The sequence below is a fragment of the Moschus berezovskii genome, chromosome 3 (assembly GCF_049115385.1).
Source record: "Moschus berezovskii isolate FMDL1 chromosome 3, NW_MosBer_1.0, whole genome shotgun sequence".
NCBI lineage: Eukaryota > Metazoa > Chordata > Mammalia > Artiodactyla > Moschidae > Moschus > Moschus berezovskii.
Genome location: NC_142462.1, coordinates 11,217,427 through 11,228,355, shown reverse-complemented (window position 1 = coordinate 11,228,355; position 10,929 = coordinate 11,217,427). Strand labels below are relative to the sequence as shown.

The window sequence follows — 10,929 nt, the reverse complement described above, 5'->3', positions numbered from 1 at the left end:
AGTCCTTCCAATGAACACCCAGGACTGATCTCCTTTAGGATGGACTGGTTGGACCTCCTTGCAGTACAAGGGACTCTCTAGAGTCTTCTCCAGCACCACAGTCCAAAAGCATCAATTCTTCAGCGATCAGCCTTCTTCACAGTCCAACTCTCACATCCATACATGACCATTGAAAAACCATAGCCTTGACTAGACGGACCTTTGTTGGCAAAGTAATATCTCTGCTTTTTAATATGTTGTCTAGATTGGTCATAACTTGCCTTCCAAGGAGTAAGCATCTTTTAATTTCATGGCTGCAAGCAGCATCCACAGTGATTTTGGAGCCCAGAAAAATAAAAGTCAGCCACTGTTTTCACTGTTTCCCCATCTATTTCCCATGAAGTGATGGGGCCAGATGCCATGATCTTTGTTTTCTGAATGTTGAGCTTCAAGCCAACCTTTTCACTCTTCTCTTTCACTTTCATCAAGAGGCCTTTGAGTTCCTCTTCACTTTCTGCCATAAGGGTGGTGTCACCTGCATATCTGAGGTTACTGATATTTCTCCTGGCAATCTTGATTCCAGCTTGTGCTTCTTCCAGCCCAGCGTTCCTCATGATGTACTCTGCATATAAGTTAAATAAGCAGGGTGACAATATACAGCCTTGACGTACTCCTTTTCCTATTTGGAATCAGTCTGTAGTTCCATGTCCAGTTCTAACTGTTGCTTCCTGAGCAGCATATAGGTTTTGGGTTCTGAAGATTGGATTCTGAAAGGTACAAAATTGATAACAAATACCAAAAAGCAAAGATTAAAAATCTAGAGTAGAGGTTAGACTCTCAAATTACATTATTAAAAAAACAAAAAAAAATCGCAAAAATTATAAAAAATATATATATTAAATTTGCTTTAATAATAGGGTCTTTTATTGCAAGTTAATAGTAGGTTTTAAAAATGAAAATTAAAGGAGTAAAAGAACTTAAAAATGTTTTAAATAAAAAATGATAATAGTAAAATACATCTACGAATTTCTCTGGAGCTGTTGAGGGCAGTGTGGGGTCAGTTCAGTTTCAGACAGTTCCTTATTCCAGCTTATACTTCTTCTCAAGGTCTGTAGGCCTCTTCCAATGTAGTCAATGCTAACTACAGTGTTTTAATCTGTTGCACCTGTCACTTTCAAAATGGTTCCCTCTTTTTTATTTTGGCTTCCTCTGTTTGCAAGTCTCTTCAGTGTCTAATTTCTGCCCTGACACAAGGGGGCGAAGGCGGTCACTTATTTAGGTTCACTTGTTCAATTGTGCTGCAGGGAGGGAGGAACGCAGCAAACAAATATCACTGGCGTGTGTGGGGAGTTCTCACAGTGTCTGGGCCACAGAGTTTGCCCATGCTCATGGCAAACTCCAGGCTGCTCTGCAGGGGAACTGTCTAAAGCATGCCCTGGGTTGCCTGCACTTCCTAGGTCTAAGTCACTCGGATTTAGGTTCTCAGGTATTCCACAGATGCACAGACTCGGTTGGACTTGTGTTTGTGCCCTTCCCAGGTCTGAGAAGCTCAGGTGACCAGGTGCTTGGCGAGCACACACTCCCCAGGTGGGCGGTGCATCTTATCACCACCCCCACCCCCTTTTCCCAGCTCTCAGTTTCCTGGGAGCGCCGTCTCAGGTGTGCCGTGTGTCTCCTCTGGGGAGCTGATCTCTGGCTGAGACCCTCCTGGCAGATGTCAACCATCCAGGATCCCAGGAAGAGTTGGTTAGCAACTGAGAGCCTGCTCGCAGTTTGGTAGAGGATGCCATCTCTGGGGTCGAGTTTGCCCCTCGCCTTCCAGTTCTGGCTGTCGCCCACCTGCCTCTCTGCCTCCGGCGGTGGAGGGACTGTTCTGCAGCCGGCTAGCTCTCCTCTGGTACCCGCTCAATCCTTTTATTCTGTGAGCGGCCCAGCAGTGCCTTAGGTTAGAGCTTTACACAGGAAAGTTTTCTCTCTCTCTGGCTATCCCATGGTTTGGGTTGTTAGCTCCCTCAGATTGTCCTCAGGACATTCAGGCCCGGTCCTTACCCTAAGCAATGCAGCCCATGCCTCCCTGTTCAGCCCCCACTTGCTGGCAGCAGATGCGAGCGTCTGTCTGGGCTACTTCTCCTCTAGGAGTTGCGGTTAGGCTCGTAATCTGTGGGTTTTATTTTTTCCTCCCAGTTATGTTGCCCTCTGAGATTCCAAAACTCCCCACAGAACCTCCAGTGTTTCCTGGTGTTTGGAAACTTCTCTTTTACGACTCCCTCCCCAGGACAGGTCTCCATCCCTAACTCTGTTGTCTCTTTTTATCTTTTATATTTTGTCCTACCTCCTTTCGAAGACAACAGGTTGCCTTTCTGGGTGCCTGCTGTTCTCCAACAGCGTTCAAAAGTTGTTTTGTGGAATTTGCTCAGCGTTCAATTGATCTTTTGATGAAATTTGTGGGGGAGGAAGTGGTCTCCCTGTCCTATTCCTCTGCCATTTTAGGATCGCCCCCTATTGGTAGACTTTTTGATGATGGCCATTCTGATCAGTGTGAGGTGATGCCTTAGTTTTCATTTGCATTTCTCTAATTAGTGATGGTGAGCATTTTTTCATGTGCCTGTCAGCCATCTGTATGTCTTTAGAGAAATGACTATTTAGATCTTCCAAGTAGATTTTTATTTTTATATTGAGCTGTATAAGCTGTTTCTATATTTTGAAGTTTAATTCCTTGTTGATTGATTCATTTGCAAATATTTTTTTTCCATTTTATAGGTTGTCTTTTTCTTTTATGGTTTCCTCTGCTGTGCAAAAGCTTTTAAGTTTGCTTGGGTCCTATTTATTTTTATTTCTATTTAGGAGACTGAACTAAGAAAACACTGACAAGATTTATGTCAGAGAATGTTTTGCCTATGTTCTCTTCTAGCTTTATGGTGTCATGTCTTACACTTGTCTTAAAGCCATTTTATTTGTGTGTGTGATGTGAGAGTGTGTTCTCACTTCGTTGATTTATATGTGACTGTCCAACCTTCCCAGGACCACTTGCTGAAGAGGCTTTTCTTTTGTCCATTGTACAGTCTTGTCTCCTTTGACACAAATTAATTGACCATAGGTGTGTGGGTTTATTTCTGGGCTCTCTATTCTGTTCCATTGATCGATATATCTGTTTTTGTGCAATACCACACTGGATTAAGGTAGAATTAAGAATAAGCTTCTTGATGAACGTGAAAGAGGAGAGTGAAAAGGTTGGCTTGAAGCTCAACATTCAGAAAACAAAGATCATGGCATCTGGTCCCATCACTTCATGGGAAATAGATGGAAAAACAGTGGAGACAGTATCAGACTTTATTTTGGGGGGCCTCCAAAATCACTGTGGATGCTGATTGCAGCCATGAAATTAAAAGACGCTTATTCCTTGGAAGGAAAGTTATGACCAACCTAGATAGTATATTAAAAAGCAGAGATATTACTTTGCCAACCAAGGTCCGTCTAGTCAAGGCTATGGTTTTTCCCGTGGTCATGTATGGATGTGAGAGTTGGACTATGAAGAAGGCTGATCGCAGAAGAATTGATGCGTTTGAACTGTGGTGCTGGAGAAGACTCTTGAGAGTCCCTCTTACTGCAAGGAGATCCAACCAGTCCATTCTAGAGGAGATCAATCCTGGGTGTTCATTGGAGGGACTGATGCTAAAGCTGAAACTGAAATACTTTAGCCACCTCATGCGACGAGTTGACTCACTGGAAAAGACTCTGATGCTGGGAAAAGTTGGGTGGGGGGGGTAAGAGACGGGGACAACAGAGAATGAGATGGCTGGATGGCATCACCGACTCTATGGACATGAGTTTGAGTGAACTCCGGGAGTTGGTGATGGACAGGGAGGCCTGGCGTGCTGTGACTCATGGGGTCACGGAGAGTCGGACACGACTGAGCGACTGAACTGAACTGAAGAATAAGCTAGCATGAACAATCACGTGAAACAGTTGAAAAGAAAATGATCCTTCAAAGGAATGAAGGCAGAATCAAGCCAGAAAAAGGAGGATGCACAATTATTGAGCAATCAGGCTTTGTAAGCCTGTATTGTACCACAGGATTCTCATTCTCCAACAAGATAGGTACAGACTACTCTCATTTCACAACTAAGACTCAACAGTCAGGGGGCTATAGTCCCAATCAATCAACGACAGAGTCAGAGTCTAATAACATGTCCCTCTGGTTACAAGTACTCCACCTTATCAACCGGTTGACATGGAGGTAGACTGGATAAGTACTTTGTAAGTGAGAAAATGAATTAGAATTTCTAAAGGATGGCAAAGACAGTAAATTGGAATAGAATTTCCCAAAGAATATAGATCGAAGAACCATAATCAGATGAATAAGAAAAAACATTTAAAAATCCCTTATACTAAAATTGGAGACACTCTACCTACCAATATTTTTAAGCATTGATATACAAATGAGTTACATCTGTTGGTAAAATGTGTGTATTTCTACAAAGGAAATGTATCTTTCAATGATATTAAAAAATACAGGTAATGTTTACTTCTCAGAAATAATGGATAAGGACAGTGACACACAAAACACTTGGAAGCAAAGAATTCAACCCAACATTTCCATATTCAATCAAGAGGATATTCATAATGTAGAGATACAAAGAAATTTCAAGTCTTAAGTTTTAGGAAACTTCCTACCCAAATGCCTCAAGAAACATACTGCAAATCACAAAAAGCTGAGAGAAAGAAGGCTAGTATAACGCAGAAACAACTGCCAAGTGACTCCCTAGCCCAAATTTTCTACAGAAATCCAATGTTACAGTGCTGTTATGCTGAATGGAAAGGGACATAGATAATAAGAAAGATGGTGAAATGCTTAAAGATTTTAAAAGATACAACAAAAAAGTAGGACAAAAGATTTAATACCCAAATTATATGAAGATGTATCTCAAAGGCAAAAATTAAAAGATGGAGAAATAAAGCTTTTAAAAGAGCATAAAAATAGCAGGCAGACCAAGAATAAAAATTAAAATAAATTGCCTAAATTCACCTACTAAAAATTTCAAATTTCATTTCTTACATTGTATTGTTCTCAAAACATTAGAACATGAAAGCAATCTCCATGAGAACTGTGTTGTTCACTGGTCTATTTTCAGCACCTAGAATACTGCCTGGCATCTGATAGTTTTTTGAATGAATGGATGCAAAAGAATGCTAACAAAACCTGCATCTGTCCAGCGGGTACAGGTAAACAGGCACTTTGATTCAGTGCATGTGGGAATTTTACACAGGGTGTCACTGTTTCAGAGGGCAATTTATAATAGAGCACACACCAGAAGCCTGAAAAATCCTTAATCCAAGAATCTCACTCAAGAAATGTATATAATTTTTAAAAGATCACTAAGGCATTTAATATATTTCTGTTTACAATAAACAAAAGGTGACCCTAATGACCTGATTTAAATGTCCTACAACAGAGGGCTGACTAAATTATTGGCCACCCGTGCCACAGGATCCCAGGCACTTATGTAAGGGAAGATATTATAGATCTCAATGTGGAAGATGATAATGACTCATATACTTTAAAGAAAACAGCAAACTACAAACGAGAACACAGCTCAACCCTGCTCCCATATAAAACATCTGGAGGAAGCAACAGGAATGTTAGTAGTGTGTTCCTCAAAACAGTAAGGTAACAATGATTTTCATTTTCTTTTGTTCACCTCTATTTTGTAATGCTTCTACAAAGAACGTGTATTATTCAGAAAATGAAACAGTCTATTTGAAAAACCTAAAAACATTTTTGAATGAGACCAACCCTACAGGCTATAAAGCAGTGTCAAATAAAACACTAATTGTAAACATCACCTACCCCCTGGAAAAACACATTCTTCCCCTTTCTGTTCTGTGGATGCCTCTGGTATTAGATTACACCTATTTCTGAACATGTTTAGTCTTGGTAAAGGAAGGGAACCATAAGAGGTTACATGCCAGAACAAAGTAAACACGGGCACGTTTACTCTAGCTTTGGTTGAGATCATTAAACAACAGTAAACAACACTCAGTTTCTAATGTAAACCACTATAGCAGCCAACACTAAGCATGATGTAATCCTCACAAGAAACTTTCTTCAATAAAACATGCGTGTGAGTCATATACATTCTCATACACAAATCACAGTTTTTAAAGCTCCTGTTTGAGCTTACTATTCATCACAGTATACAACCTGAAAAGACCTCTTAGCAATAAAACAAAAAGTGCATTCCTATCTTGTATGTATAGGCTTAAATATCAGGAAACAACTGGAACGAAAATTGAGCTTATATTAATAGAGTCTAAGTCAATCAATTGTAAAAGTTAACATATTGTTATTCTGAGGTACAGATTCAGAATATACATTTCACAAACAATTCATTAATTTCCTTGCTATAATAAAAAGTGAAAAGACAAGACGACAAAGATGCCATCCTAAGTGTCCCATTTATTTTCCACAACCAAAAGTCCTGTTCCAGTTTTCATAAAGCTCTAAATCTTCCGGAGATACACTGGGTCGCACAGTTCTGAGAGCATTTTCAAAGTCACTGAAAGCTATTGGGCGAACTTGATCAGGCGTTATGGTGGCAATGTCAGCAGCCTGCAGACTGCGAATAGGACCCAGAGACGCCTCGCGGCACAGCTGCGTCATGTCCGCCCCGGAGAACCCGTCAGAATGCTGCACCACCAGCGCAAGCTCCTCCTCACTGAGGCAGCACCGCTCCCTGGACATCAGATTAACGACTATCTGTTTCCTGGCCGAAGCTTCTGGGAGGGGAATATACAGCCTTTTCACCAGCCTTCTCCGGGCAGCCTCATCAATTTCTTGTGGCCGGTTGGTCGCTCCAACCACTAGAATACGGTCTTCAGAAGATGTGGCTGCCCCATCTAACTGAACTAGAAATTCGGTTTTTATCCTTCTAGAAGATTCGTGCTCACCATCTCCACGTTGAGATAACAGGGAATCAATTTCATCAATAAATATCACAGCTGGTTGCTGACATCTTGCTACAGCAAACAATGCACGGACCATTTTCTCCCCCTCACCCACCCACTTGGAAGTCAAGGAGGAAGCAGAGATACTGAAGAATGTTGCCCCAGCCTGACTAGCAATGCACTTGCCAATCAGAGTCTTACCAGTGCCAGGAGGACCAAAGAGCAGAATGCCTTTAGGGGGTCCTCGTAGGCCAGTGAAGATGTCTGGCCGCAACATGGGCCACACAACTATCTCCTTTATTGTGGCCTTGGCAAATTCCACGCCTGCAATGTCTTCCCAATTTACTGGAGGTCCCTGATCCATAATCTCATTCATAATAAGTTCAATCATTCTGGGCTCCAAGTTCTTTAGACGCTCATCCATGGGATGTGCTGGGTCTGCAGCACCTGCACCCCGAGGCTTATACTGCATCCCCCCACCTGGATCTCCTCCATCTTGCTTAGGTACAGGAGGAACAAACTTTCCCAATATCCCTCGGGATCTACCAGCCCCCAGAGACTTTTTCACTCCACCATATGAAGACCCTGATACACGCTGGGGCTGGTGGTGCTTTTTCTGCTGATCTGCCCATAACTGTTCCTTTGCAGTTTTAAAAGCAGGCAGGCTGCTCTCCCCTCTTTGGCCATTATCTTCTGTTTTACTACAAGCATTATTCAGCACTGGGGTAGAAAGTGCATCGATGGTGCCAGTATCATAAAAAGCTTTTCTGTCCCGTGCATTTTCACAGAAAGAAGGAAAACAAGACTGATTAGATGAGAACACACTGAGTCCTGTGTTGCCTTTTAGAAAGCTGTTATTTTCCTTTTTGACATTCCCAAATAATGGTTTGGCATGGAACTTTGCAAGGGCTGACTCACCAAAAGCTGCTGAGGCTACAGGACATGTCTTAGTGGTATTAATGACCAGAGGTGGCTGGGCACTCTGAGGGCACTTCAAAGAAGGACCACCCTCTGGAAACTCTTGAGTCGTGTCAGCACCATGGGCTGAGTTAGTCAACAGGTCACTCTCCCCAGAACCACCACAAATGCTAAATGTAGGAATGTCAAAGGCAGTGGCCTCTTTGTGGATGACTAGTGATGCATCAGCAGGCGCCAACAGAGAGTCTTTGGATTTCCTGCCAGCACGCATCATCTCCTGCACATTGCTCAGTTTGAACACATTATCTATTGACAATCCAGACTTCCATTTGTCACTGTCAGTTTGCTGAGATCTTGCAACAGTTAAAATGCTTTCTGCATAGTTATTCAAGCCAGTTTCAACATTGTCAGAATCAATAACTGCAGAATATTTCTCTGCGTATTTTCTGAACAGTGTAGTAGCACAGACCTGGGAGATATCAGAGCTTGCCCATGCATACTGAATGCGGAGTATCTGCGCTCGGTAGGCATCTGCCTTTTGTCCTGGTGTACATGTGCCAGATATAAGTGCAAAATAATTCTTCTGCCAGTCACTCAGGTGTACAGACCTGGAGCTGGAGGCCTGCATTTTAGAGGCTCTATAACAAATAACAAAGATGAAAAAAATTCAGTTTAGAGGGAAACAAAGACATACCACTTTAAACATACTTTTAAAATCTTTGCCCATCTTAAGGAAGGCACACTGGGCTTTTTATTTATAAAGTAAATTTATAAGGAAAGGCTGTTTATAGTGGAAACATCTATTTAACCATAGCTTTCAAATACTCAAGATATAAAAGATTAAAGAGTTAATAATGCTCTGTTATGGGTTAAACTGTTTTAGTTATATAACAATTTTCCCTGTGAACAGGAAAAACATTCACAAGGTTTAGAGGGTGGTGGTAGTGACCTAGAGGTGGCTGGGCATTCTGAGGGCACTTCAATGGACTGCCCTCTGGAAAGTCTTGGGTCCTGTCAAGGCCATGGGCCTAGTTATTTAATAGGTCACTCTCCCCAGAACCACCACAAACACGAAATGCAAGAAGATCAAAGACAGTGGCGGCAACATGGAAAACAATGGAACTAGAGACGAGCAACACAAAACAAACCAGGCAGAGGCGTGTAATCTGGTCTCTAAGGACAATCAGAAGAACAGTGCCCTGCTGGCTTCTTCCTATTGCTGGGCCTTCAGTTTTATCTGTAAAGTGAGAGAAATCATTGTGAGAATCAAGTCAAATAATGAATATGAAAATACCTGAAAATTACTATTAGCCTCTTTACTGCACAAATGCAGACACTGAGGCTGAGAGTTCAGAAACTTAAGTTGAGGTCACACAGCCAGTGAGCAATGGTGCCAGAATTCACACATGAGCAGTTTCACTGCAGGTCATGTGCACTTTACCATGGACAAAACGCCCCTTCCCAGTGCCACCAAAGGTCACAGATAACAAACACGAACAATTATCACATACTAAATGTTTCCAAGGATTTGGAACAGGTAGATGAGCACTTAAAAGAGTGCTCACAATTTCCCAGTTTCACAGGATGCTTTAAAAAGCGAAGCTGCTGTGATGAAATATGAGAACGAGTAGGTAGTAAAGTGCTTTATTTTAGATTTCCCCCCCTCATGTTAGTCTTATAAACCTTCTTACATTGTTTAAATTATTTTCACAGAACTGTAGATGTGTAGATGAATGTTGGTGGATGTATAGAATTTACCTGACAATCCACAGGAAAAATGTGTAAGAGAATGTTGAAGCTTCCTAAGGGTACTGCAGTAAAGTAAAAACCAAGAACTTATGTAATTTAAATTTTACCTTCGAAATTACCTGTAAATATAGCTTAATATCAGCAGGTTCTTTTGGTACAAGAGCCATGCTTAATACAGCTTTCTACCGTGAACCCTACAAAGAATCAGTCATATTGTAAGTAGGCATTCATAAATTCTGTAATATTTTTGAGAAAAAAAAAACACTCAGAGAGATCCTAATTTGCTTAGAGCTATAAATTCAAAACTGGTATAAATTCAAAACTGGAACTGACATTTCCTAACAATTTATCCCTCTTTCCACTATTCCATTTTATCCTATTTTAATCCCTTTAATCAATAAGAGAAATGAGAAATTGCAAGAGAAGTGACTTGGAAGTCACTTACAACCAACTTTCTTGTTACCATGAATATCCTATTCCTGTCCCACAACGTCATCCCATCTTATCATCTGCAACCCTGAGATTCTTCCAAAGGCTCAGCGTTCTAATCACTGTCCCCCTCAATACCCTGCTCTTTCCTTTCCACCCTCTCCGATTTCTTCAACATTCACCTCTCAAGTTTTCTTTTTCCCTTTCAACGCAATCATTCACCCAAGGACTACGGACACACAAACCAAAGACGGCTTGGCCAGCGCCCCTCAGCAGCACAGCCCGGCCCCGGACGCCACTTCCTAGATCGCTCCGGCGGTTACTCGGCGGTGATGTATGAGCTGCGGGCCCATCTTCTGGGGGTTTCCCTGCCGGTTGTGGGATGCGGTGTCGGTCCAGACAGTAGGTGCTTCCCACCTCACCGACCCTCCCCCTGCCCCCGGAGGAGCACCCCCGGGGACAGGTCACCGCGCTGACCGGGCTGCGGACGGCGGGCCCAGCGGCGCTGACAGGGAGGGAGGGCCCGCCCGCCGCCCGCCGCCCGCCGCCCGCCGCCCGCCGCCCGCCGCCCGCCGCCCGCCGCCCGCCGCCGCCCTGACCTGGGGTGCAGGCCCTCCCTTCCGGCCCCGGGCCTCGCCCCGCCTCCCCGCCGAGCCTCGGGAGACCGCCGCCCGCGCGGCCCGCGGGACACCGCCTCCCCAGAGGCCGGCTCCGGACCCGACGCCGCCGGAGCCTTACCAGCCGCGAAACCACACTCCCGGGTCGCCCTGCCCGCACGCGAACCACTCTCCCTTCAGCCTTCCCGGCCCCGCGCCCCACCCGGCCTCAGACTCCCAAGGCTCTCGCCACCGATCCGCGGCTTCCGAAAAGCGCGCGGACCGTGTACGCCTGCGCACTGCTGCCGGCTCA

The 10,929-nt window shown here is 43.6% G+C and overlaps 1 protein-coding gene across 8 annotated transcripts; it reads right to left on the bottom strand.

Moving 5' to 3' along the window:
• Positions 1-1,000: 1,000 nt before the first annotated feature.
• FIGNL1 (fidgetin like 1) lies at positions 1,001-10,911 on the bottom strand. Of its 8 annotated transcripts, XM_055420364.2 has the most exons (5): positions 10,759-10,892; positions 10,203-10,388; positions 9,711-9,785; positions 8,991-9,079; positions 1,001-8,480 (listed from the first exon to the last, which is right to left on the bottom strand). In XM_055420364.2, exon 5 carries the CDS (start codon positions 8,468-8,470, stop codon positions 6,437-6,439), a length of 2,034 nt encoding a protein of 677 aa, XP_055276339.1. In that variant the 5' UTR covers positions 8,471-8,480; positions 8,991-9,079; positions 9,711-9,785; positions 10,203-10,388; positions 10,759-10,892; the 3' UTR covers positions 1,001-6,436. The 8 variants fall into 8 exon arrangements, with proteins under 8 accessions (XP_055276339.1, XP_088689179.1, XP_055276341.1 ...); XM_088833053.1 differs by lacking the exon at positions 10,203-10,388 and having other exon boundaries at positions 10,759-10,911; XM_055420366.2 differs by lacking the exon at positions 10,759-10,892 and having other exon boundaries at positions 9,699-9,785; positions 10,203-10,569.
• Between the last annotated feature and the right edge of the window lie 18 nt (positions 10,912-10,929).